The 27,876-nt window shown below is 48.0% G+C and overlaps 1 protein-coding gene and 1 pseudogene across 4 annotated transcripts in view; both read right to left on the reverse strand.

Annotated features, from left to right (window-relative positions):
• Positions 1–458: 458 nt before the first annotated feature.
• Positions 459–11,394, reverse strand: LOC307098264 (heterogeneous nuclear ribonucleoprotein A/B-like; annotated as a pseudogene). The gene is made up of 3 exons: positions 11,266–11,394; positions 11,028–11,147; positions 459–2,981 (listed from the first exon to the last, which is right to left on the reverse strand). The product of its transcript is annotated as a heterogeneous nuclear ribonucleoprotein A/B-like (transcript).
• The window catches only part of FRMD5 (FERM domain containing 5), a 280,502-nt gene continuing 260,287 nt past the window's right edge, over positions 7,662–27,876 (reverse strand). Inside the window, exons 8-15 of one of the 3 annotated variants that reach the window (XM_079768023.1) lie at positions 25,379–25,467; positions 22,564–22,627; positions 21,895–21,986; positions 18,880–18,954; positions 18,252–18,320; positions 17,330–17,436; positions 12,832–13,172; positions 7,662–11,960 (exon numbers count right to left, since the gene is read on the reverse strand). In XM_079768023.1, coding sequence (XP_079624149.1) covers positions 11,886–11,960; positions 12,832–13,172; positions 17,330–17,436; positions 18,252–18,320; positions 18,880–18,954; positions 21,895–21,986; positions 22,564–22,627; positions 25,379–25,467 — 912 coding nt within the window. In that variant the 3' untranslated portion in view covers positions 7,662–11,885. Of the gene's footprint in view, positions 13,173–17,329; positions 17,437–18,251; positions 18,321–18,879; positions 18,955–21,894; positions 21,987–22,563; positions 22,628–23,199; positions 23,287–25,378; positions 25,468–27,876 lie in introns of all 3 variants that reach the window. The other 2 variants (XM_079768022.1, XM_079768021.1) reach the window with 2 other exon arrangements.

The following is a 27,876-nucleotide window of genomic DNA, read 5'->3' on the forward strand; positions in this document are numbered from 1 at the left end:
ACTCTGTGCACGTCTTATTCCCCTGGCACAACGCAGCTGGTTTACTAGTAAAACTTCAGGCTGCCTTTTTGTGCCCAGCCAAGCTATGAGTTGATTTCTAGATTTCCCTTCTGCCAGCAGCCCTGTGTACCCCCTTCCACGTTTATGGACTACGCTGGTCCCAACGGCCGCGGATTTTGTGGGGCGCAGACTTCCTCTGTACCTCTAGATCCGCTGCGCGCGTTTTCTCCCTTTAGCCTGGATCGCGGACCTCACCTTTCTCTGGGCGAAATCTGACCTTTCCATGAGAAGGTGCAGAGCTTGTCTGAGTCCGCGTATTTGCACTGCTTGAGACCTGGTGTTTGTGGGTTCGCAGCTGGTCCCTGGGTGTTGTGGTTGCAGGGTCCTGGCTGGTATCCGATTCTTCCTGGTGAAGGTAAGGCTAGGCTTCCGATCACAGCCACTCTCCCCTTCAAGATGACGCGGTCTCTGCGGCAGAGCCGGTCGCTCTGGGAGAGATTTCAGCAGCAGTGGAGGCTGCCTGGTCAGGGGAGCCCGGTCCGGCAGTCCCCAGCAGTCCCTTGGAATATAGCTGTGCCTCACGCACAAATAGACACTTCCCGTACATCCACACACTCTCCTTTGGTTCTCTCACTCACACACTATCTTGCAGCCTGCCTTCCCGTCGGCAGCCATCTTCAATCTCCCTTTTTTTTTGCTTTTACTTCCCTTGCCTTTGGAGTCAAGCTCACAAAAACCCCTCTGAGACTAAAGTCTATAGGTTTAGTATCTGTTTTCTTCTATGTGTTTTATTGCTTCAGGTGTTATATTCACGTTTTTAAGCTGTTTTGAGTTAAATTTTATGAATGGTATCTGATAGAAGTCTAGTTTTATTCTTTTGCATGTGGCTTTCCAGTTTTCTTCATACTATTTATTGAAGAGACTTTCCTTTTGCCATTGTATGTTTTTGGCTCTTGTCAAAAATGAGTTGCCCATATATGTGTGGGTTTATTTGTGGGCTCTAAATTCTGTTTTATTGGTCTGTGTATCTGTTTTTCTGCCAGTACCATACTATTTTGATTATTTTAACTTTGTAGTCTAGTTTGAAGTCAGGGTATGATACCTCCAGCTTTGTTCTTTGTTTTCAGGATTGCTTTCACTATTTGTTGTCTTTTGTGGTTGTAATTTTCTTTTTTTGTGTTGTCATTGCCTGGTTTTGGTATCAGGGTAATGGTGGCCTTATAAAATGAGTTACGAAGTATTCCCTATCTTTAATTTTCTTTGGAATAGGTTGAGAAGAATTGGCATTAAATATTTGATTGTTTGGTAGAATTCACAAGTGAAGCTGTCTTGTCCTGGACTTTTGTTTGTTGGAAAGTATTTGATTACTGTTTCAATTTCCTTGCTAGTGATCGACCTGTTTAGGTTTTTCAGTTCTTCATGATTGAGTCTAGGAAGGATGTATATTTCTGAGAATTTGTCTGTTTCTTGTGAGTTATTAAATTTAGTGGTGTATAGTATTCTTGTATAATTTTTTGTATTTCTGTGGTGTCTGTTGTAACTTCTCTTTCATACCTGATTTTATTTATTTGAATCTTCTCTCTTTTTTTTTTTCCTTAGTGAGTATACCCAGAGGTTTTTTTTCTCTCCAATTTTATCTTTATAAAGAACTGGCTCTTTGTTTCATTAATTTTTTCTGTTGTCTTTTTGTTCTCTATTTTATTCATTTGCACACTGATTTTTTTTTTTTTTGGAGGGGGTTACATTTTTATTTCAAAAGCTTGGATAGCTTCAATATCCAGGTTGTGGCAAAATCAGGAAGGACATGTGTAAAATACCTTACAATATGTTAGGTTCCCAAAAGGAACCAAAAAGTAGAGTAAAATTAACACTTCCATTATAGGGAATGCATAACAAATATAAAATTAAAAAAGGTGACACTGGTTTCCTAAGATAGACCTCCACAACCAGGGTCCACAGGTCCGGCTGCAGAGTGGCAGCAGGAAACAGACTCCCACCTAGTTCTGGGTAACCCGGTAATAAAATCAGTGCACAGAGCCGCTCTGGCCTCTGAGATACCACACGCTGCCTAAAACAACTAGAGCTCTGGAAATAGTAAACAAGAGAGTGATGTGGCGGAGACCATGGGGGTGTAAGATGTACATGGGGCAGGCCATAGAAAGTATGCCAATATAAATTTGGTACATAATTGTTTGTGTTCACTCATTATCCAAACAACATGTGTGCTGTCAGATGGGCCTTGCCGAAAGCCTCAGTGTGGCTTGTTAATTCTGATGGCCACCACATCGCTGGCTCTTCCCATAAGTCGTACTCCCCTGACCTCCTCCGCTTCCGCTGCCACCACCACCGCCTCGGCTCCCTTGGTTGCGGATTATGGGGTCCCCGGAGCCGTCCTGCTGCTGCTGATAGGCTTTTCTGGGCAGAGCCCCTTGATTTCACACTTGCTTCTGAAGGTGTAGAACTTTTTCTCCAGAACCTTCTTCAGGGCTTCCTCTTCTTTAAAGGTGATAAAAACAAAGCCTTGTCTTTTGTTTGACTTTGGATCCATTGGATGATCAATGGCCTTGATCTCCCCAAACTTGCCTAAGAACTCTCTGATTTTCTTCTCAGTGGCTTCAGGATTCAGACCCCCACAAAAAATTTCTTCATAGGCTCCTTCATGGCCATGGCCTTTTTGGGGTCAATGGGACGTGGCCATCAAACCTGTCCAGGACCTTCACACTGGCTACATCTTTGAAGAGAAGAGACCCAAACCCTCCTGACCGGCCAGTGTTGGGATCCATTTTTATTGTACAGTCTCCAAATTTGGTAAAAGAATCCTTTAGGTCCTTTTTGCTAGTATTCCAGCTCAGGTGACCAATGAACATTTTCCCTGCACCCTCCTCTTCCTTGCTGGGGTTGATTTTGTTGTTGGAGGGGGCACCTTCACCACCACTCTGGCACCTGACCTTGTGCTTCTTCCAGTCCCATCGCCGGTGCTCCTTCCCGCACAGCTAGCCGTACTGCAGGTCTCCCATCTCCGCCTGCTAGACCTCCTGCTGTCATTGGCTGTGGTGTGGCAGCGCTGAGCAGGAGGGGTTGCGGCTGGGGCGTGGGCAGAGTGGGAGGGCTCATCACTGTGCCTTGCACCCTCAGCCCCTCACTTCAGGGAGGCCTGCTTCCTGCCTTCTGTCTGCCTTGCAGTGTGGCCTGCTGCGAGCCTCATCGACCCCACATGCTGAGTGAGGCCCTGATGTGTGAGATCCGCCTCTTTGGCCACAGCGGTGTTGACTTGTCTCAGAGGAGCACAGGGCATGTGGGTGCCACCTCAGGTGATTAATACTCTGTGAGGGCTTACAGCCATTTTATCTTTTGTTTGTATCTCCATTGTTTCTCTTCCCTTGTGATTTTGTCTGCTCTTTTAATTTGGCAGTTTTCTAGAGGTCCTCTAAACAATTCTTGCAATGCTGGTCGGTGTTGGTAAATTCTCTGTTTTTGTTTATCTGGGAAAGCCTTTATTTCTCCTTCATATCTAAAGGATAACTTTTCTGGATATATTATCCTTGGCTGATGTTCCCTCTCTTTCGGTATTTTCTTAATTTTTTTTCCACTCTTGTCTTGTAATGTTTCTACTGAGAAATCTAATTATAATCTAATGGGGTTTCCATTGTAGGTTACAGTGTTTTTCTCTGGCTGCCTTGAGAATTCTTTCTTTGTCATTGATTTTTTTAAAAAAAGGTTTTTATTGATTTTTAGAGAGAAAGGAAGAGGGAGGGATAGAGTGATAGAAATATCGATGAGAGAAGAACATCGTTGATCGGCTGCCTCCTGCACACCCCTCTTCTGGAGATTGAGCCCACCACCCGGGCATGTGCCCTGACTAGGTATCAAACCAACGACCTCTTGGTTCCTGGGTTGGCACTCAACTATCAAGCCACACCGGCCAGGCTATCATTGATTTTTAACAGTTTGAATAAAATGTGTTTTGGAGAAGGTCTTTTTGCTTTGATGTAATTAGGTGTTCTGGTAACTTCTATTTTAAAATCCAGCTCTTTCCATAGGTTTGGGAAGTTCATTATTTGTTTGAATAAGCTTTCTGTTCCCTTTTATCTCTCTTCTCCTCTTATATTCTTATTATCCTTATATTGCACTTTTTTTTTATGTAGTCAGGTAGTGTTTGTAGAGTTCTTTTCATTTCTCTTAACTCTTAGTTTTCCCTCTTCCTCCTGAGCCATTTGCAAGGTTTCTATCTCAAGCTTGCTGATTCTCTCTTCCATCTGGCTTGCTCTATTTTTCAGTGCTCTCTAGTGCGCTCCTCGTCATCTTTATTGAGTTCTTCAGCTTCAGAATTTATGTTTGGTTCTCTTTCAGTTTCAATCTCTTTGGTAAAGTATTCCTTTTGTTTACTAATTTTATTTCTGAATTCATGAACTCCCTGAGTTTTCTTGTATATCATTGAGTTTCTTCATAATTGCAATATTGAATTATCTGTCAATTAAATCACCATTTTCCATGACTTTGAGTTTGCTTTTTTGGAGACTTTTCATTTTCTTTCTGTGCTCCCAGGTTAGCTTGGTTGTTCATGGTATTGGATGGGTTGTTTCTCTGCAGCACATTGAGGTCGTATAAACTCTTTTCTTGTTTAGATGCTGTTTTGCTTTTAACAATTCAGCAGGTTGGTAGGTAGGGTACTTTCTTTTCTCCATACTGCCTGGGGCAGTTCAGCTTTCTTCACCAGGTTCTTCTGGGGAGTGTGAGGCAAGGGGGGCATTTTCAATCTTGTGGCTCAGCCTTTCTTCCAGGAATGGCTGTCTTTGGGTACTGCTGTGCTGTTTAAAGCTTCCCCGCTTTCTCTACTCTCTGCTGGGGAGTGTGGAACAGGGAGAGCAAGTTCATGGTCTCGGCTCTGCCCTCCTGCCAGCAAAGGCTGTAGGCACCACTATGTTTTTTCAAGCTTCCTGGCCACCTCTATCCACCTCTGCCATGATGGGGAGGGAGGAAAGGGAGATGCGTTTTCCCAGAGAGAAACTGCTTTTTGCCCCTCTGATGTTTCAGGCCATAGTGTGAGGGCTGCAGCCCGACTTCTCTGCTACTGTGCTTGTTGGAGCCTCAGTGGGCAGCAAACTGGGCCTGTGGGCCGCCCCTGTCCTTCTCGTGGACCTGTCTCCCCTAGTTCAGTGCGCCCACCTTCAGATGTTCGTGGATCTTTCAGGCATGTTTGTGTGCTGAGCAGGGGATCCTTTGTTGAGTCGTAGTTGTCTGGCTTGTAAATTTAAGTTGAGAAACAAAGGAATTCTCTCATTCTGCTATGATGCTGACTTCCAATATGGTTTTGATTCTATAGTGACATATAGGTTTTGGTTTCTTTTATAGTTTGGAGTGAATATTTATTTCCAGACTCACACTGCAAAGGTCCCGAGTGTCATCTAACTCAGTGACTTGAAACTTAAGTTTTTTAACCACAAGAACACCTTGCCCCCCATCTCTTAATTAAATCTTATGTGAAATTTCAAAATAATTGCTGAGAGGCTTTGGCTCACGGGGCAGGGCCTGGGTCTGTTTGTGCTCTCCCTTTCTGCTGCCTCCTCTAGGTGGCTCCTGAGGCACAGTTAAGGAATCGATTCCCAGGGCTCCTCGGCATAGGGTTTGGATCTGCCTGATCCCTGGAATCCAGTGTGAGATTGCCCCCAGACCAGTGTTTTCCAGGCTATGAGTTGTAGCTACTCACAAAAATCAATTTAGTGACCATGACCAGCATTAAAAAAAAAAAAAAAGGAAAGAAATAATCATTAATAGAAAACATAATTAGAATGAGTATTGTTTTGTGACACTTAGTTGCATATGCATACATATTTGTATGTGTATATGCATATGTGTATTCTGATATAAAATGCATTTCTTTATTGCTGTGGTACAGTGGGTCATGGTTAAAGAAGTGAAAGCTCCTCTCTCAGAGGGTCCCAGTTAGCCTTATCTGACCCTGTCTTTAAACTCTCATGAGGCTCAATAGCCTGGTAAGTGAGTAACTTCATTCCTATTCATATTTTTAGGGTAATGTTATGAAACACCACTTTTGTCAGTTCTTCATAAAAATACCTGTTTCAGAAGCTATGGCAATTTGAATTTGTCCTTTGTGGGAAGTGGAGCTCTTAAGTCAGTGACTAATGTTTCTATGTGACATTACCTATCCAACTTTTTTCATTGTTCTTCGTTGCCAAAATACTGTTGAAAGGTTATTGTTAATAGCTTCAGCAATATGTTTGAATTCTAAGAGAAAATATCTTCTCATAATTGTATATCACATAAATGGACATGAGTGGGGAGGTGCAGGGGCAATGGGGCGATAAGGACACATATGTAATACCTTAATCGATAAAGAAAAAAAATGGATATGCATAATTTCCTTAAAGAACAACCCCCACCCCCAAAATAATTTCCTTCTCCGCAATTAAAACGTAAGTGTTTTGAGGCTTAGTTTAATAATTGGTTGTGCATGTTTGTAAGGAATAGGAGTTCTCTATTTTCTTGGTGATATGAATACAGAAATTTATAAGTGAGGTGGAAATATTAATTTATGAAATGGAAAGTAAAGCTAAGTGAGGTTGAATTATATTTAAACTGTTCTTAAAATGGTAAGCAAAGCCTATTGGCTTCCTTTCCCTTTCCACACCGCTTAATTTCACAGGTTCTGGAGTGGCTAGTTTGTTCTATGGGGATTGTTTCTTTTTTTAAATTTTGAAAACTTTCAAATTAGTATCATCATTTCAGCTTTGGAAGTTAATTGCCTGGCTTCTGCAATAAATGTTAGCAAATGCTTAATGTTTCTCTTTTTTTTTTTTGGTTCCTTTTGCCATTGTAGCTTCATAAACTGTGCCATTTATATTCAATTCCACTTAATAGGGTTCTATCTTCTTGAGGCAATGAAGGAAGGAAAGAGAGTGGGGACTTGTTACTCAGGGATAAATTCTGTAATGGAGTAATTGTTTAACTCTAGAAAGCACATAAAAGAAAATCGTCTCCCTTAGGACATCCTTAAACTGCAGTCTGTTGTGAAAGGTATTTCTCCCAGAGACTTGCTTAAAGCTTTGTGTCTTCTATAAGTATTTGTGTATTATGATTGCTCTCTCTCTGGTCAGGATAAACCCTTTTTGTAAGTTTGCCTTTATGATATCTCTTAAGTGTAGAAGCTCTGAATTCCACTTGAGTTATATCCTTTGAGATAACCGGTGTTTTATTGGTGGTTGCTTTGTTTGTTTGTTTTTTTACTTTAAGGAGGAAGGAGAGAATTCTCATTTTGGGTGGACAGACTTGATCAGTCTAGGAGAGACTGTAAATGATTAGGAATTAATAGAATCTGAGTTGCTTATTCCTCTTTTAGTATTTTGGCCTTTGAGTTTCCTTTCCATAAAGAAGACTTTTAAGTTCTCCAGGCCCTAGCCATTTTGGCTCAGTGGATAGAGTGTCGGCCTGCAGACTGAAGGATCCTGGGTTTGATTTTGGTCAAGGGCACATGCCCAGGTTGTGGGCTCAATCCCCAATAGGGGCCATGCAGGAGGCAGCCGATCAATGATTCTCTCTTATGGATGTTTCTATCTCTTTTAATTAATTAATTAAAAAATATATATTAAATTAATTAAAAATATATATATATTAAAAAAAAGTTCTCCAGGGAAGCAGGGAAGCTTAGGGCTGTGGAAACAAATATTTCAGTTCTTTCATCCAGTATATAGTACATGGGAAGGTGGGGACGGCAGACACATGTGCCTTTTCTATCAAACCCGAGAGCAAGAAATATATGCCCTCTCACTTCAGATTCCAAAAACGTAGGCGTCCTGTTCGTTAGGCTGTCCCTTCTGTCTTAGTACTTTTTTGTGTGTACAAAGAGATCTTTTAAGAAATGTTTCCTTAAACATTAATAGCTAGAACTGAGTTTGATAGCTAGAACTGAGTTTTAGTTCCAAACACCAGAGAACAATATTGTGGTTCATTTGGATATAAATGTTTGGATTTTCAAATGAAAAGGTGAAGTTTTATGAGGAAGATAACATTTAGCACAGTTAGAGTGAGGAATAAAACATTTTATTTTATAAATATATTTTTATTGATTTCAGAGAGGAAGGGAGAGGGAGAGAGAAACATCAATGATGAGAGAAAATCATTGATTGGCTGCCTCCTGCACACCCGCTACTAGGGACTGAGCCCGCAACCCAGGCATGTGCCCTTGACCGGAATCGAACCCAGAACCCTTCAGTCCATAGGCCGACGCTCTATCCACTGAACCAAACTGGCTAGGGCAGGAAAAAAACATTTTAAGGTATCTTTTCCTAACATGGAAGCTGATCAAGAGGAAAAGTTTTAAAGTACCTTTTGCCAGTTTGCCCGCTTGATCAGCAAGTTGTAGGGGTGTGTAGAGGAAGCATGTTCGTGAACCAAAACCAGAAGTATGCTCAGGCGCAGAGGGGCTTGGTTATGGTTGAGGAATCCGAAGCAGCGGGAGGGGATTCTAGAGCCCTGAAAGGGTGTGTGCACAGGGTGGCTGCCGTAAATCTGTAGGATCTGGGAAACCACCCACATCCATTGGTCCTTATGGTGGTTTTTTTCTTACGCTTTTTATTCTTCAGGTCACTTTAAGCAAAGACTTTTTTTTAAAAAAATAAACTTCCACTGGGGACAGGGGAGCATAGGTGTTATTTTATAGGTAGGTGATGGGGACCTCTGAAATTTTGGAGGCTAAGTGGCATAACTTCATCAGTGCTTTATGCAGGTGATCTGCAGGAGAATGGAGGATTGGAGGGCAGGTGGAGTTGAAAACAGGAAGACAATAAGCTAGCAGAGTGAACCCTCGTTTCACCTTTTATCCTATGGAATTTAGAAGACCATTACCATTTTTTTTTTAGCCACAGAGTGATGGTTATTACATAATTGGGTGAGATAATGTCATAGGAACATATTTTGTAAGTTGTAAATACGAGGTTTGTGACTAGTGGTCACATCCTTCTGTTCCTTTCATAGGAAGTGTTTTCTGTCCTTCCTCTTACTCGAAGCTGGTCTAGAAGCTGGACTATCTGGGTTCTTCTTTGGGCTCTAAGACTGTGTAACCTTGGGAAAATCACTTCTTGGTTTTCCTCATCAGAAAAAAGAGTACAATTCTCCTTTAAAATTATTTCACACTTACAGCTTCTAAGTTCCTAATAGTATTTACTTTGGGGAGCGGGTTATAAGCAAAATAATTACTTTGATTCCAATCGCAAGTGGCATTCAGCTTTGTAAATCCCACTGGTACCCTTTTATCTATGTGTTGGTAACTTTGAGGATAAAGTGAGACATGGTATAAGTTAAAATAAGAGTCCACTCTTCTATGATATTTAAATATTTATTTAAGTTTAAAAATAATTTTCATGGCACCAATGATTTTATGCTAACTACATACTGAATAGGTAGAAAAAAGTACATTGCTTTGAAGGAGAATGTAACTTAGAATTTTTGGCACACGAAAGGTTAGCAACTATATATTTTTTAATGAAACTAAGAAATTCACATTTGCAGGTAGTTTACCCTCTACTGCTTAAAGATGCAGCACACTATTCTTTAGTAAGAGTTTTATTTCCTCTGATAGATGAAGCTATGGAAACTATTGCTTTTTCTACAATGAGATCAAACTAATTAAGAGAAAATGGGAGACATAGTGGAACACAGTAAAAGCAGGTTAAAAACTTGAACAATTTTTAATGATGAGGAGATACCAAAAAAGATTAGTCACCAACAAAGGAGGTTTGCTATTCAAGCACTATTTGAAAAGCAAATTGAAGGAAACTTTTCTATATGTATTTTCTGGGATAAGCCCTGGAAAAAAAGAACCTGAAAGTTTCTATTCAGAGAGGAAAATTCAGCTGTTGGAATTGGTATGGACTATTGTACTGTTAGAACTCTAGACACAAGTGATGTACCAGGAACTGGGACACTGCGTCTTTCTTTAATGTGGATATGAATGGTCAGAGTCGAGGCTGTCACTCACTGCATAGAAACACCGTATTCTACAGACTGAGGTAGGAACACTACACTAAAAGGTCATCTGCTCTGTTGCATAAGACAGTAGATATCCATGCTAAAACCAGCCCCCTATCTCCCGACAGCCCTTTCGTCCCCAAGTCTACTTTTTTCGCTTTAGTTCTGTACTAAATAACGCCTTTCCTGTACAGATGGTACGTGGCAGTGGCTAGTTGATTCTAAGCGATCCCTAATCTTTACTAGGATCTCCCTCAGTTTGTCTTGTCACTTGGTAAATAGATGTTTGTAGTTCTGCCCCAATTGTTGCTGGTATGGAAATGATCAGACAGGCCCTCTCCCATTCTTAGATTCTGGCTGGGTTTCAGCATTCCAGGACTTGGTCTTGCACATCTTGGCCTCAGACATCTCTTTGCTGGTTGGTTGTGCGAGCACCCTTTCAACAAGCAACCCCAGTGCCTCCACTGGGAAGCGGTCCTGGGTCTTGAGCACACGTCAGGAACTGGAGCAGAGCCGACCCTCTTTCTGCCAACATCATGGTAAGGAGCAGTTTTGTTGTATAGATTAGGGTTGGCAAATTATGGCTTGTGGGCCACATTCAGCTCACTCTCTCTTTATAAATAAAAAGGTTTCTTGGAACACAGCCATGTTCCTTCATTTATGTATTACCTTTGGCTGTTTTTGTGCTACGACGGCAGACTTCAATAGTTGCCGTAGACTATGGCCCACAAAATCAAAATAAAAAAAATATTTACTATCTGGCACCTTGAAGAAGCAGCTTACCAAACTTGGTCTAGATGAACGGACATTTAAAATTATATACCCCTCCACAACTCCCCCTCCTCCCCCAAAAAGGAAAACCCCATTTATTCCAAGGCTGTTTGCATTCTATACATGGACATGGTTCTGCCATCTCAGGGGACAAACTAGGGGTGAGCAAACCTAACAGTGACTCATTCTGTTCTGCATTTGGGGCTGCCCAACACCTTAGGGTGCCAGCAGTTGCTCCATTGTTGTGTGGGTCCCAGGAATTGTCCACTGACCCTCTGCTGCAGATGTGGAGGCCCCTGGGGGAGAGCTGAGGCCCCTGTGTCAGGGGCATGGCTGGCCTCAGATTCCTCCTCCTCGATGCTGCAGACCCCAGGTGACTTACACATCCCTCCCTGAGATGAAAACAAGCTCTTGTGTGAGAGTGTGTCTAATAGCTGCCGAGCTTGGGCCTCGGACACCGCACTCACCCTTCCGCGCTGCGCTTCCACGTGCTGCCACCGCTTCCCTCACCGAGGATGGCAGGTGCCCTTTCCTACAGCTTGTTTTTATTTTTCTGATGCAGAGGAGGTCCCTAGGGGGCAGTATTTCTACATCTAAATGTTGGTCTCTGCCACGTTCACCTTCTTTCTCGGCAGGCATCGCGTAGAACTCCTATTTAAAGAGATTATTTTACTGGTTCCTTCCAAGGCTGTTTCTTGATCTTGGAATTCTATTTTCTGAAGCTTTTCATTCTCAGGATCAGTTTCTTTCTTGCATCGTTTAGTTCATCAGGCTCTATTTTCTTAATCCATATAGTAAAAACAAAATATGAATTGATAAGAAAATAACATTTTGTTGTTAAAATATAAATTGAAATAGTCTTCTTGTATTTTTTTTTTTTGCGGGGGGGGGGGGCGTTGTACAAAATAAGCACTGCTCTCTGAATCTCAACAGTCTCTCAGGTACCTTAGCTCTGGTTTCTGTTAACTACATTTTGTCTAACATTTCGGACAGTCCTATGTCTGGTACGACTCAATTCATCTAATGTCTCTGGAGCACTATAAAAGTCTTGAGGTTCTTCCGAAAAAGAAAAAAAAAATCACAGAAGTCAAAGTTCATTATACAAAACTCATGGTGACGCCCACTAGGATCTAGTCTAAGGGGACAGACTTACCCCACCCCTGCTGCTGCTGCTGCTGAGGCGGTGGTCCCTTCAGATGCCCACTCTGCTCAGATTTGGAAAAAAACAAAAGGAAAAGAAAATCCAACTCAGACCATCATAAGAAGCAACTTTTCATTTAATTGTTCTACATGGATGTTTACTTTTTTAAAAGCTCTGTCTGGCCAGAAAACTTAGACGTATTCACTGTCCAGACCCCTGGTCTGCCCCACTGAGGCTGCAGTGATGAGTCTACTGGAACCCAGTAGAAAAGCTCCTGCAGAATACAGAAGACAACAGCTCTCTAGGCTTCAACTAGTGTCCCATCTGCTAGGTGACACTACCGTGATAATCAGTAATAATAAAATAAATTATTTTTATTCGATACTTTCAAAATAATACACATCTATGAAAAATCAAAATTCAAAGCCAAAAGTTATCCTGCATATTGGGAGGATGAGAAACAGAGTCGCCAAGCCTTTCTTGAGAGAACCTCTGAAGGAAATGAGCTTTCCCAGTTTGTTTAGACAGGGCATGAGCCTATCCCCTCTTCTTCTGGGAAACAACCCTCCTAGGCTGTGGACTTTGAGTCATGAAAGGAGGACTTGGTACATGTGCCGATGGTTCCGCGGTGGGTCCCATTGCTGGGAAGGGGTAGCCGGGCTCCTTGGTCCACCTGGCTAGTTATTAGGAGTCATGTCTTCTCAGGTGTCAATGAGCAGGCTCACCACTGAGCGGATTTTGCAGGCAAACCATCGCCTGAGGGGACAAAAGTATTGATAGTGGAATTGTTCGAACTCGGGGGTCTGACGGATATCTCGGAAAAAGGCAATGTCAAGGTCAGACTCGGTAAGGATGATCAGGAGGAGGAGCAAAACAAAGAGGAGTCCCATGGTCACAAGGAGCAAACGGAGGACACTTAAAACAAACTTATTCACCTGTTCCTCCTCTGGCCTGCCGTGCCCCTGACACAGGGCCCTCAGCTCTCCCCCAAGGGCCTCCACATCAGCAGTGGGGGTGCTGGCCTCAGACTCCTTCTCCTCCTCGATGCTGCAGGTGGCCCCGTTGATCTGCCGGGAAAGCAGCATCAGCTCCAGGCTGTGCTCGGCCACAGGGGTGGGCAGCATGCTGTCTGCAGGGCTGTAGGCCTCGTCCGCAATCACGGCGACTCGCTCATTGCTGTCCGCCCGGCTGCTTCTCACGTGAGGCAGGAAGGTGTCCCCGTGAGAGGAGGAACGCACGGGGGTGGAATGGGCACTGTCCCGAAGGGACTCTAGGCCTGGGAAGGCAAAAGGAGCGTGAGTAGGCTTTCTGTATCAGCGCACACTTGCTTTTCTTTTTGTTTATAGTTTTGGCCACATTTGTTAAAGATTGTGCCATTCCTGCCTCTGGTGTCCTGGGCCTGGTTTCAGCCCCAATTGGAAAGAGGCTGAATCGCAGACTATCCCTGGTGGAGAGCTGGGGCCACAGTTCAGGGAGCTCAGGTATGCCGCTTGGGCTGAGGGCCTTGAGAGGCAGGAGTGGGGAGGATAAGACTGTTTTGCCTGGGCCTCATCTAATGCTGATTCTGGAGCTGAGTGTCCTTTTGACAGCCTAGCGCACAGCTCCTTGAGCTCATGAGGCATCTTTTCTGCAGTTGCTATCGGTGTCTTCAGCCTCCCAGTTCTACCTGTCCTGACCCTGTGGGACATGAAAACCCTATCTGCTCTTCCTCTCTTTTTACCTTAGGATGATCTGGGTCCAGAATAGGCCGAGTCCCTATTTCAGACAGTCCGGAGTGCAGAGCGAACTTTGGGTGAGGGGGAAATTCTCTTACATTTTTGAGGAGGAAGGGTCTGTGGCCCCTAAAACTACCCATTATCTCTTTATTTTCCCGGATGGAGCATTTCTTTCCAGGGCTCAAGCTCTGGTAGGGAAAAACAGGAGCCAGTTACTCCCGCAACCCAACAGCCCAGAGGCTATGGGCTCAGAGTCCCCGGAGGCTCACATCACAGCGCTGCCAAGGGAACGGCGTCCTGTTTCAGGTCCAGCGTCTGTATTTCCCATCCCTGGCCATCCTGGCCGTGTCAGAGTGGCTCTCCCTGCCTTTGTGGCCTGTGACAAGAGAAGCCAGTCCCCTTCTGTTGCTCTGAAATGGACTCTGACTGCCCCAGACGGGGAAAGGTTTGACCTAACCAGCTGATAGGGGAGTTTTCTGGTTCAGGGCTAGTTCAGAAGCCCAACGGTCTCCTTGTGGTCCTAGCTGCATTTTGTTTGTTCCTATGCTAAAATCTTAAATTTGTATAACGGCTTAAACTTTTTAAATAAAGAACTTTCATTTTATCTTTTAACAACTCCATGAAGTAGTGAGGGTGAGAGGTGACGGAACTTTCCTAAAGTCTGGTTGGTTGCTAATGGCAAAGGCAAGGAGAGAATCCAAGCATCTTTCTATTTCATGGAGCTAATGATCATGTAGTTGGATTACGGGGAGTGGGACCGTGGGCAGGATGAATTAAGTCAACAGCCGGCACCTTCCTTAGATTTAGGTCCTAACTGTCCAAGAAACTGTCCTGCAGTGATGTGACTTTAAGAGCCTGTCCCTGTCCCAGCGCCCCTGACACTCCTTTGGCCTCTGCTTCCCCAGCCCTCCTCCCCGATCTCCCCATGTGCACGTGCAGCCTGAGGAATGTGTACCTACGAGGGCGGAAGGGATCCCCGGTAAAACAGAAACCTTCAGGCCCTGATTACACATGGTGTTGGCTCAGCTCCTTTCCCAGACACTCCTCTGGCCCCCTGCACAGGGCATCTCACACCCTTTCATGGGGCTGCCCCCTCAAGGACAGCTCTGACTGCCAGAGCTTCCAAAGTCTGACAGCTTAGCCACCAGAAGCCACTTCAGTGCAAGCTTAGCCTGGCCTGCAGTTTAGCCCTAAGCGGGGAAGGAGAGAGGCAAAGTCTGTGACATCAGAGAGCACGAATTAGAGGGACGCCAGCAGCCACATTACACTGAATTGTTGGTGCTCTCAGTAAACAAGATAATGGATACGTATGCATTTCTAGGAATGTCTGACCAAGTTACTCTGCAAATGTTAGTCGTCTGCTCCCTCAACAGACCTCACCTGTATCACCCCTCTGTCAGCTTAGTCCCGTACAGAACTTGATGTGTCGCTGTCAACCACCACCGGCCTCACCCCTCCGTCAAACCTGTTATTCTGGGGGGATGGGGTGGGTGCTGCGGGTGGGATCTGGGCGAGTGGCACAGCAAAACAGAGAACTGCCTTTGTTACCTTGGAGGTGCTCCAGCTGATTGCCTTGCCCAGAGGTGGCTCCCAGTGGGCTCGGGGGCACCGCGGTCAGGAGCCTACCCTGCAGCCGGGGCCCCATCCTCAGGATGCGCACACTCAGGGGCCGAAGGCAGTGATTAGTCAACCGGAGCTCAACGCGGACTCTGGTGTGAATCTTAATCAGACTCTTCCCCATGGTAGCCCAGGAAAGCCGACACTTCTTCAGCGGAAACCAGCTGATCTCTTCATGGAAACCAGCCGGGCAGGGAGACACAGAGGGAAAGGACGGAAAGCCAGCGAGGGACAGAAGGTCTGTGCTGATCTCAGCCCACGGCAGCCCCTTCGCGGTGCCTCCCGTGCTGGCGGGAGGTCAGCTCCATGAGCCGCAGAGCAGGCTGAGCTGCAGGGAAGGAGCCGCTCGAGAGGCCCATGTTATCAGGGGACTGGATTCAGTCAGAAGCACTTAGAGCCATAAAAAGTCATGCTTCCCAGCCTGCAGCTGGTTCCCCGAGGCCCGTATTAGGGCCCTAGACCTCTCAGAAGGTGACAGACAGAGAGGGCAGGGTGATGAATCAGGGCTGTTCAGAAAATTCCGGGTTTGAAACTACACAGACACGGGGCTTTGGGTGAGTGGCTCTGAAGTGTGAGGAAGTGGCTCGGGCTGGAAACGGGCTGTGTCCCATCCTCCGCGGGGATGAGCCTGGTGGCTTCAGCCTCAGGATGGATGGGAAGAGGGGACACGTAGGGGGAGAAAGTTCTATTTCCTCAAAAGAGGAGGAGAAAATCATCCCACTTTCCTGAGGGGAACACCCAAAAGAAGAGGGACAGTGTGAGCCACACTCCGTTCTGCTCAGCCTGACGGGGATAGACTCAGGCTGTTGTGTCTGATGACGGACCTCAATAATTCCGTACCTTGCGTAGTGATTATACTTGGTAGTTTACAAGGCACCTTCCACATTCACATCCCACTCGACAGTGGGGGCAACAGGCTCAGAGGGTAAACAACCTGCCCCAGAAAGTCCGCGGCAGAACTCTGATGAAACCTCATCTTGGCCTTCCTGCCCAGGGCCCTGCACTGGGCTGGCTGCCTGCCCCGGCGTGCTTCGGCACTACACCAGCTTCCTTGCCACCCATGGCTAGGAAGATGCCCCTTGTTTACAAATGGAACAACAAAGACTCTCAGATAATTAAGGCACTTGGTGGTGGTTGCCCAGCCAGGGTTCTCAACCCCCAGGGAACCATACTCCGGTGATGCAGCGTCAGTGACACAAACCACGGGTCCTCCCCGAGAGAGACGTCCTTTCTAACTTGATTTTCATGAACAAGCAGCAGCATTCGCTCAGAAAAGACAAAGGGCCTTCCCTCCCCAGCCTCCAAGACAGAAACAAGTTTGAAATAATCCTGCTGCTTGAGATCTGAGGTCCTACAAACCGTCCTCCTCAGGAATGAAAACTGTACACCTGTATCCAGCCTGCAGGGCCAGCTGGGCAGGGACAACAGCAGATTCCTAGAGTCTCCTGACAGTATTAAGTACCCAGACACGGGAGCGGTATCGCCTCAGGCTGCTGGGGTATCTAGTTCTGAAGATACACAGACTTTGTCTCTCTACCTCCACCTACTCCAAAGGGAGGGAAGGGTTGAGAGAGATGGGCATATTGGGTTTCCTAAGATAATGTTAAAGAATTCAGATAGCGAGAGGGTAGGCTTCTACCACTGAAGTAAAGGTGGTGGCAGTTACTGGAATGCTTCAGAACCAAGAGTTTTTTATTTTTTGGTTAACTGCCCCAGGCCACTCTGATCACTTAAGCTGTGGAGATCGGTCAGATCTGGAAAACAAGTGAAAAGCCTCTGGATGGAAAGCAGTTTCAGAACTGCGTGGGACCTGGTAGAGCCCACATGCATTGTTTCCCAAAGGCCTCCCCCAAATACTCTCAGATCTACAACCCTCCTGGGTTATACAGCTCAGCGGGGCTGGAGGGGATCCCCTTTCCCCGGACACCCAGCCTGTGTGCCCATCCGCTGGGTGAAACCTCCTCCCTACCACCGGAGAAACTTGCTGCTGTCTCCAGTGCAAATTCACTTCTTTTTAAGGTCCCCGAGTGGAACTGGTCTAAGTCACAACTCGGAGAAATCTGTGGTCCTCTTACCTTCCAGCTCCAGAGCTCACGCTTACCTTCCATGATGGAGATGTGAACAGCTCTTCTCCGGGTCCTGGGGACACTGCTCAGCCTTGGGCCATGGGTTATGGAGGGACAGCTGCGGCTGGGAACCATCCCGGCTCTGAGGGGAAAGGAAAAGAACAGCTTGCTGTTCAGAGAGCTGTGGTCAGGACTCCGAGTTGAGGAGTGGCTACTACGATTGTCTGGTCGTTGAAGTTTTATTTTGTTTTTTAAAAAATGTCTAATACCTGCTTTTGGATTCCAATCAGAGACACTCCTTATATCCCAGACCCACCAGAACCTTCCTTTAGTGTGGCCATGGTGCCACTGGTTTCTGAGCAGGATGGTGATAATCAGTGCTCCCAAAAATGGACATGGCAGCCTCCCTTGATTCCCATCAGAGGTGGCAGGGGGCTCTGTGTAAAGGGCCAGGTAGTAATGCTCCCATTCCCAGAGGTCAGGCTGGTTGACAAACCCTAGCTCCCTTGGCCAATCATATTCCTTCTGGGTCTCATTGGGTTCTAGGAGATGGGCTCCTGGAAATGTATGCATGAAGCATGATCTCAGAACTAGTTTACGAGGGGGTGTGAGTGGGGTGTGGGGCTATCCCTGGCTTTCGTAATGAATTGATTCCTCAACCAATGAAATCTTGCTGCTTGGATATGTCCTCCATGGTGTATGACCAATTTCAGGACCTGGGAGGACAGTACAGAATGACCCAGGAAGGTCTCCTGGGTCTGACGTGCTGTCTGCATTAGCCCGCTCTTCCCCTTCTCCATTCCACTGGATGGGTCTCTTCACCGCTTCTGCCCTGTTCTCCTTCCCCTTTTGGAAGCCATTGTGGCCAGAATCTTCACCTTAGTCCAACTGCTGGCTCTTCTGAAGTCCCGGGACCTGAGCTGGAACTGCTTTTGGGGGAAGCCCCTGGCAGCCTACCTGTGGATTTCCGGTGGCTCCCGTTTGATCTGGGCACTCGACTCCATTACTTCCTTTGCAACTCGGCCACTGTAAGTAGCATAATAAAACAGCAAGAAGTGAGACAGCGTCCCAGGACTGGGCTCCTCTCCAAGCTCTCAGATTACTTCGGTTGAACTGGGAAACGGCCCTGGCCTACCCCTTCCCAGTGTTTAGGCCACCGAGAGAGAATTTACCCCCGCAAGCAAGCCTAAGATGTCCTGACAGCTGATCTTAGAGAGCCCTCTATCTCTGGAGTCCTTTGGATCTTTCATTCTCATTTAGGAATGATTCCTCATTGTCCAGGATGTTCCAAAAATATTGCAAAGAAAGAGAAATCTTTAGACAGACATGAGAAGAATTACTGTTACAGTTCTTACTGTGCTGCTGTTGTAAAGGCAGGAGGAGAAGGTACTCATTTAAAACCCTACAGACCCAGCTGCAGGGAGGGAAAGAACAAAGGGCTAGGAGGCAGACTTTGATGGGAACCTCAGGCTTTTCTGGAGGTTTCCAGTTTCTTTGTTCTCAAGGGGAAGGACCACTGAGTCATTGTTCTGGAGGGAAGGGTCTGAAAATAGGTCCATAACGGTTACTTACTGTCACTATTTACCTGTATCGGAACCGGCTCCCCTTAAAGAATAAGTTGCTGCTGGACACTGTACGGACTTGGCTCGACTTCTCCAGCCTGCAGCAAGGCAAAGTCCTGTGTGACCGACGGCCTGCGACCGGCTCCCGGGCCAAAGAGCGCATTCCCAGCTGCTTCCACAGCAAGAAGGCCCTCAGCCCTGCTGGTCTCTGACTCTCCTTTAGGACTGGAGGGCCGTGTTCACGGCCTCAGTGTCAGGGACAGGCATATTGAACCCCACTTTCTTGTTGTTGTTAATCCTCACCCAAGGATATTTTCCCATTGATTTTTTTAGAGAGAGTGGAAGGGAGGGAGATATATATATATATATCAATTGGTTGCCTCCCACATGTCTCTAACCAGGGCCGGGGATCGATTCTGCAACTGAGATGTGTGCCCTTGACCAGAATTGAACTGGGGACCCTTCAGTCCATGGGCTGATGTTCCATCCATTGAGCCAAACTGACTAGGGCTGAATCCCACTTTCATGTCATCGTGAGGGGTTCACCTGGGAGACTGAGAGAATAAATGTTAGGGATGATAATCTGGGGGAATAATAGAAGGCCACCCACTGGATCTCAGCTAGGCAGAGTTTTTTCTCTTTAGCCTCCATCTTCTTACCTATAAACTAATGGAGCTGAGACTCTGTGGCCTCAGGAGACCTTTCCAGTCCTAGTATTTGGTGATTCGGGTTCATGTCTAGGTAACTGCCTTCCTATTCCATCTCCTTCTTGGAGAGCCCTAAAGTGTATTATGACATTAAAGACTCTGAGAAGTCCTGAAATGAAGAAGCTAGCCTAACTTCAATAAAAGTTCCATCACTTACTTAAACCTGGAACCATTCTCTCATCCCCAATGCCCATTAACCTCCCTTTCAAGGCTGTAGAAATAGCTGATGTGGACACTCAGGAAGGCCACGGGCACTGTAAAACGTCCTTTTGGGTGACTTCTCTGATCCCACTTAGAAAAGGAAGTGTAGGCAGGGCTGCCCAGAGTGAAGTCTCCCAAGACCCAACTCAGCCACGACATGTCTGGGTGCCCATGCTGCTCATCTGCCAGGAACCCATCGAGGTCTGAAGCCTCTGCCGCGAGGGGGCAAGTGAATATTTAGGGAGCTGTCCCCACAGTCCATGAACAGCAGTTCCTGAGAGCCACCCGCCCCACCTAGCTCAGGACTCTGTGAGGCTCAGCCCATTGCCCTCCTGCCCGAGCACATTCTTGAGTCCGACCTGGCTCCCTTCATAGCACTGGGCACTGGCAGGAATCTGCGAATGAGAGATGCTCAGAGGCCCAAGTAGCCGCTGCTAGACACTTGGCATAACTGGGGATCTGACTTCTAACACTAATTAGAACATTGAGTAGTTAATGAAAAACAGTGAAGGACGACCTTGGTTTCCACTGTGGGTGTTGGCAGGGCTAACTAGGTCTGGAGGTCTATTAATGGAAAGACTCAGAACCTGAGTTTGGTCACAGGTTCAGAAGCACCGTTCTGTTCCCATGACACAGACAGAAAAGTAAAGGCCTCCAGAAATGGTGCTGAAATGTTTGCTTGGCTTCCCTTGGATACCAGGGACTGAACAGGAGGGAAATTTTGACCATGCAAAAGTCTTTTCCAAGTGTCTTCTCTTAGATGAGAAGAATAAAGACAACTCAGGTTAGAATTCAGGCCATCCATTCAGTTCATCCTTGATTCTGTATCAGATGCACAGAAATCGTTCAGCAGTTCAGGAAGCCTGCCCAGGGAACGACGTCCGGGGCTGTGGTCACAGTAACAGGGAGCAGACCAGTTCTGCTGGCCAGCATCCCATGGAGGCCAGTAGGTAGCAGAGTCTGCTCACGGGGAAGAAGGCTGCTACCCCCACTTCCGTCCCCTACGCTGCCCCCAAAGCCTAGAGCAATTCTGCTCTCTCCTCCGGTTACTGGAGGGAGGACAGTGGCCTATCCGGCTGCACATATACTACACCCTTTGGTCTTACGTTGTCCTGATTCAGATACAGCTCATTAAAGCATAAAGCACTGCATTCTATTTTCAAAACAAGACCAAGGGTTTGGGTGAAACATACTCTATCTGGCATCACTCCAGTTTCTCAATGGGCTATTTCTTTGCTCCCTAATACCTTTATGACCACTTTCTTAACGAAAACTGAGCACAGCCCGGCCGTGGTGGCTCAGTGGTTGGGCGTTGACCTATGAACCAGGAAGTCACAGTTTGATTCCCAGTTGGGGCACATGCTTGGGTTGTGGGCTTGATCCTCAGTAGGGGGCGTGCAGGAGGCAGCTGATCAATGATTCTCTCTCATCATTGATGTTTCTATCTCTCCCTCTCTGAAATCAATAAAAATATATATTTTTTAAGAAAAGAAAACGAAGCACAAACCCCTCAAATACTTGACAAAATTCTTTGGTAAGCAAAGCTGTCTTTGGTCCAAAGTGGGCTTCTCAGAACCAGACAAGTCCTTGCCCCCCTCCAGCTACCCCATCCCAGGCTCCTGGGCACCTGGCCACACCTCTGGCACTGACACTCCAGGAAGGGCTAGAATCCATGCCAGCTTAGCACCAGGTCACTCACTGGGGTATGGGCCCAGGGTCTCTCTAAGGCTTAGGGAACTGCTCTGGGTGAGCCTGCTCCGCGGAGCTATTGTATTCTGAGCTGTATTAGGGCTCCGACCGGCTCCAGGGGGCCAGTTTGATTTGAGTCAGGCACCTATGGGCTTTTCCTGGTCCAAGCCTTACTCTGAAAACCTACAACTGCTTTGCCACAGAGGGCTGTCCAAGGACATCACAACTTAGGCAACTCTGCTGAAACATTTCCAGATCTCAGCTCTGTCCCTCCAGGGGTACACCCAGATACCCGAAGAGGGGTCTGAGTTTTATAAGGAAGCTAGCCTCGTCATCTCACGTCTCATTTCTGAAAGCCTCCTGTCCATCATTCCTCTGAAAGTAGCTTTTCCCGCATTGGCTCTGATAATGACGGTCCCATACCCTGTGTTGTCTACTCACTTGTAGAAGGCTTGGTTCTCAATTCCGCATTTCCAGAGGTGCTTGCAGGCTTCTGGAGTTGGAGCAAAATATGTGAGAATAATTTTCTTTTCCTACAAAAAAAACCCCCCACATAGAAACAGCTGAGTGGGGGTGGAGAAGTGAAGGGTGACGTAGACCAGGACACTGACCCCCGAGCTGTCTGGGGGCTCCCATGACTCTCCCAGGCTGCAGATGGGGAAGGGGCTGCCTGGCCACTGGCTAGTTGGAAGAGAAGGTCTGGGGACCCCTGGGCAGAGCTCAGTTGTGTAAGTTCACACCCGGCAGGGCCAGTGAGCTGGCACACACTGAACCAAGAAAGCCCTCACCAGAGAAGGTGGCACTCATTTAAAATGGTCCTTTTCTTCTTTTGTATTTATTATCTTGGAATCTTCATATGGAAGCAAAAGAATTTCATTCTGCATTTCCTGGAGGCATGGAACCTCTGGGCGTCTTCAGCATCCCTGAGGAAGCCCTATGTTCCAGGGCCTCGCCTCCTCTCCCTCCCTCACCTCCAGGCCTGGACCTTGGTCTTGGCTTAACCTGCTGGTGGCTTAGCTCTGCCTGGACGGAGCACTTTGGTTCAGCCCTGGCCGTCACGAACCATCCTAGTACCCCAGCCTTCCTGAAAAGAAGGAAGCCGGCACTCACCTCTTTCTGACTTACGTATAAGTAGAAAGTCTTCCCTTCAAATTTCAGCTTGGTCACCTCATTCCTAGAAGCACAAAGACAGCAGCAGTCACCTCGCTGTGCGCTGCCTGTTCACAGTCACGTCTTGCAGATGCACAGCCCACCCCAACTGGAAGGGGCTCCAGGCACAGACACGGTTTTAGCCAAAATCAGAACTAAAACAAGACAGCAGCGCAGAGGCCTTAGAGAACAGTTGTTGAAATAGTTCAATCCACAGTTTTCTGGTCAAACTCTAATGGGTGACAGGGGGCTTTCAGGCTCACCAACAGTGGCTGGGAAAGGGGCCCAGCAGGGGAAGTGAGTCTCGGTGAGAGGTGCTGGGCCATTTAGGGTTTGGTTCATAACACAGGCGCATTATCTAGATGGGACTATCAAACATAAGGTGCCACAGTAGCTGATGAGGCCAAAGTTCAAGATACAGCAAATAATGAAAGACAATGCAACCAGGTTCTGAGGGAGTTGAGTCTTTCGGGTGACTGTGCCACTGGATGGAAAATGCAGTTGAGTGCAGACAAATGTCAAATGATCTCAGGGAGGGGGCGGAACAACATACCAAAGAGAGAACAGATTACATGAACAGTCATGCAGCGTACTGACCAGGAAAGGGGCTTAGGGGGTTTTGTAGAAAAATCCTTGAAGCCACCAGCCCAGTGAATGGCTGCAGTAAAAGAGGCAAACAGGATACTGGGGTACGTCACCCGTGGGACAGACACAAATCAGAAGAAGTGACATGGTTACTGTACATGGCACGGCTTAGACCTCACCTCCACATACCGCTTGCAGCCTTGGTTACATTTACAAAATGAAAAAATGGCCGGGGTCATGGGTGGCTGTCCCTGAGAGCCAGAGAGCGAGGCCTCAGCGTTGGCCATGCTTCCCTTCCTTCCATTTGCCGGGCACGGCTACCCTCTGCAGCCAAAGGCCCTCCCGCCTCACTGGGGGCAGAGTCCTTGTTCTACCCACCGAGGCCCCCATGGAGGTCTTGCCAGGCACATGTGCCTGTACTTAGCTCCTTCCCCGCGGCAGTGTTTAGGGAGACTTCCTCAGCATCCTAGGGAAGGTAGTGAGAACCATGCACCCAGTTTACTGCTAGACAAAACTGAGGGGCCAAAGGAAGGTCACTTGTTCCCTGGAAATCATGGCGGGGTCAGGATGAGAGCCGATTCCGTGCTAATACAGGACACAGCATATTCCTTCCCTGTTTGCTTCCCTTCCGACCCATCAATCTCTCACATAAGACAATAAATATCAGTTCATGTATAAACAAGCACACAGATCATCTAGGCTTCAACAAGAAAGACGGGAGAGTAAGAGTTTTCTATCGGAAGTGAGGTGGGGTTTATATCTATTAGAGCCGAGACCTCATGGAGGGGAGACTTTCTGCAGACTGAGGTAAAAGGGTCTGGGAGAACCAGGTGACCATCAGGGCTTCGGGAGGGGTAGGGACACGTTAGGGACTGCAGGTCCCTATAACAGGTGTGTCCTACCTCATGAGGCAGCTACCTTGGTCAGAGTGTGGCCCAGCATCTGGGCTCGCTAAGGGGCACCAGACCACCCAGCTGTATCCTGGGAGGGAGAATGGCGGCCTGACCCTAGTCGTCTTGTTTCTGAAAAGTACTCTGTTGGACCGCAAACCCTCACCACCTTCACCCAAAGAGCACAGTGGGTGGGCCAGTGGGAGCTGTTGTCTGAGGCGTTTCACTAGCACTCGGCCGATCCTCATCGCCAGGCTTCACAAGAGCAACAGGGTGGAAAGGTGTGTGTATGAGGTCAGTATGGGAGCTGAAGGGGACACAGGAGGACGGGTGCCCTGCAGTTCCCCCAGCGGAAAGCTCGTCAGGAAGCCGCTGTGTCCTCAGTTCCCATGAGCTCTTCTGGAGACGGCAAAGGAAACCAGACAGGAGCAGGCTCCCCTGCTGAGCTTTGCCAGGCGGGCGAGGAAAGCCACCTGCCCACGCCCATGGGAGGAGCTGCCAGCTTAGACGTGGCCGTCTAAGGCCCCAGGAGGCACAGAACTCACAGGGGCTTAGTAGAATAGGCAACATGTTTTGATGAGGTGAGAGGCATCCCAGAGGGCCAAAGTCCATCAACAAGCCAGAGTCCACACGGCGTTGGCTCCCAGAGCCACGCGGCAGAACAGACCCCAAACAGGCAGAGAAGTGGTAGGTCAGAGTGGCTTCAGCCAGGCAGTGTCTCCTGCCTGCTAGAAATGGTGGGGAGGGAGGGAGAGAGGGAAGAAAAAGTGGGGCTGTGGTTCTTGGAGGCTGAGGACACCTAACTCCTCAAGAGGGACAGGAGATACAGTAGGCAGTGCCCCCAAGTGGGGTCGGCCTGAGGAGGGTGTTTTCCAGAGCAACAGGGTAACTCCTATCTGCCCGGGGGTCACGGCGAGCCCCTCCTTTGTCAGGAGAGCGGCTGAGGGAGTAGGCATCCATGCAGATGCCGTGGCCCTCACAGGGAATAGTCCCAAGGTCTTGGTTCTCATGGGGACTTGGCTTTTCTAACATGGGCTCCAGCCCCAGGCCTCTCATCGTTCCCAGAAACCAACTCTCCACACCCTTTCTTCCTCTGGAGAGGCTGTTGGCTCTCAGGAACACCCCCCTGGGAGAACAGGATCCCCCGGAAGAGACCACTACCTTCAGCAGCATTTATGGATGCAAGGCGTTGGAGGGGCTCAGAACCTTAACTGCCCGATCACAGACGGAGGACACGGGAACCACAGCCCTCCCCAGCTGGTGAAGGGTAAAAAGCCTGCCTTGGAAAAGAAGATACTCACCATTTAATGAAGTGGACCCTCTTGTTTCCTTGAAGAACAACAAATCCAAAAGGAGTGAAGGCCAGAAACGCAGCATTTCCGGACACATCCTGCAACACAGGAAGACTTCTCATCAGGGTGGTGCAGGCACGGAGGGGCAAGGGTGAGAAACAGCTGTGCATGGCTGACACAGGGCTACTACTCGGCAGTAGGGCGCAGAGGGAAGAGCATGGCATTTGGAAGTCAAGGGCGAGTTACTTACCTTCCCTGAGCCTCCATGCCCTTAACTGAGTTGTAGATTATAATGATACCAATCTTAGAAGGCTGTTGTGAACATCCAATGGGAATGGCAAACCCTCACACACTGCTGATGGGATTGTAACGTGGCACAGTCACATTGGAAATCAGGTTGGAAATTCTTCCAGTTGTTAAACATAGTTACCTTATGACCCAGCAATTCCACTCCTAAGTATGCACCCAAGAGAATGGAAAACATATATTCACACAGAAACGTGTACACGAATGTTTATAGCAGGATTAAATATTCATAACAGCCAGAAAGTGGAAACAACCCAAATATCCATCAACTGATGAATGATTAAACAAAATGCGGCACATCCATACAATGGAATAATACTCAGCGGTAAAACGGAATGAAGTACTGACACATGCTGCAGCCTTTGAAAACGTTATGCTAAAAGGAGCCAGTTACAAAAGATCACATGTTGTATGATTTCATGTATATGAAATGTCCAGGACGGGCAGATCCATTGAGACAAAAAGCTCCCAGTTGCCCGGAGCTGTGGGGAAGGGGAGACGGGGAGTGACAGCTAACAGGAACACGATAAAAATGTTCTAAAATTAGATAGTGCTGATGGTCGCATAACGCTGTGAATATGCACACTTTAAAAGGATGGATTTTATGATATGTGAATTATATCTCAAAAAGCTGTTACAGAAGGAGAGAAGGGGAGAGGGAGGGAGGGGGCAGAGAGAGGGAGGATGAGAAAGAAAGAATGAATATGGCAGCTATGATGGCCCCTACACACTGGGCTCCCCCAGGAAAGCTTAGCTGAAGAAAAGGTAGGCAGCTGGCCAGGTAGAGCGGCATCACCAGCCCGATGGTGCCTGAACCAACCAAGAGGCCTCCTGGTCCCCGGTCACCATCAGTAAACACCAGGCTTGAGGTTCCGCTGAGCAAAGAGGGGAGAGGGTGCAGCACGAGCTGTAGGTCGTGTTCCCTCCCGGGGGGCAGTGAGCTCCACCAGGACCAGGCCTTTTCCAGTTTGGGGCGGGGCACCGAGAGCTGGCTGACGGGTGATGCTCTCTCAGGGGAGCTTGCTTTGTGGCAGGGGCCCCCGGTGAGAACCTGCTGTCAGGGTGTGCTCAGGTGGCCAGGACATCGTGGCAGAATGCTGGTCGGATGTGCGTGCAGGATGGTTGTCTGGGCCGTGGCTGAGAGGGTGCCGTGGAGTCAGGGCCAGGCACGGGCGTGGGGCACATGAGTGGGGCCCTGGCTGGTGGGCTCTCCAGAAGAGGGAAGCCTCTGTGTGAGCCTTAAGCAAAGTTTCCCCCTAAAAGTCTCTCAGAATCAGGGTTACAGGTGTGAGCATCCGTGCCCAGGGAATAAACTGAGTACATGTCTTACAAACATGTCCAGTGAGTGTATTTTTATTACTGTCCTTTCCTCAGGGTGTGTCATGATGCAGACACTTGGATGCAAGCACAGTGTCGTTCAACCATGGGCACAGCGGAAAGCTGTTTAAAAATAACCCGAGAGGAGATACTGTGAAGCCACGGGGCTGGACCTCCTCCTGCCTGTCAGCGGTGCTGGGTGGTGGGTTACACCTGAGCGCCAGCACTGTACACAGTGCCAGCCTGGCAGGTGGACAGGGACGCGGGTGGGGCAGGCTGGGACCTGGGGTGGGGAATGGCTGGGGGAGGTGGGGGAGGGTGGGCACCAGGGGGCTTTCCATTCCAGGAAGTCCTGATCCGAGGTTTCCAAAGGCAGAGACCTGCGGGTGGGACCTTACCTTGTTTATCTCACAGACCAGGCCTGTAGACGTGCTCACCAGGTGAGTGTGGGAGACAGTGAGGCGGGCTGAGGGGCCAGGGTGGCTGCAGTGGAGGAAGCACATATGTGGGGGGAAAACAGGAGGGGCGGGCACAATGGGGTGAGTGGGGAAGGTGCTTCCAGCACCCCGAGGCAGGAAAGGCCTGGGAGGAAGACGGGGAAGGGGAAACAGGTCTGCCTGCAGAGGATTGAGGATAAAGAGTAGGAAGGGGGGCAGCAGGGTGGGCAGGGAAGGGCCTCTCTGCTTTTTGTCCCGCTGACCCCTGTGGGCAGTGGCAGGGCAAAGCGCGCCTGCACCACCCTCACAGCGCCACGGGCCACAGGCTCGGGGCCCCCCGCTCAGGCCCAGGGTCTGGCGCTGCCGCTCAGTGCCCGTGTGACCTGGCCGGGCCCCTCACTTCTCCGTGTTTCAGACCCCTCGCTGTAAAGCGAGGGTCGAGGATAT

The sequence above is a fragment of the Cnephaeus nilssonii genome, assembly GCF_951640355.1.
Source record: "Cnephaeus nilssonii genome assembly, chromosome: 4".
In the NCBI taxonomy this organism is placed as follows: Eukaryota; Metazoa; Chordata; class Mammalia; order Chiroptera; family Vespertilionidae; genus Cnephaeus; species Cnephaeus nilssonii.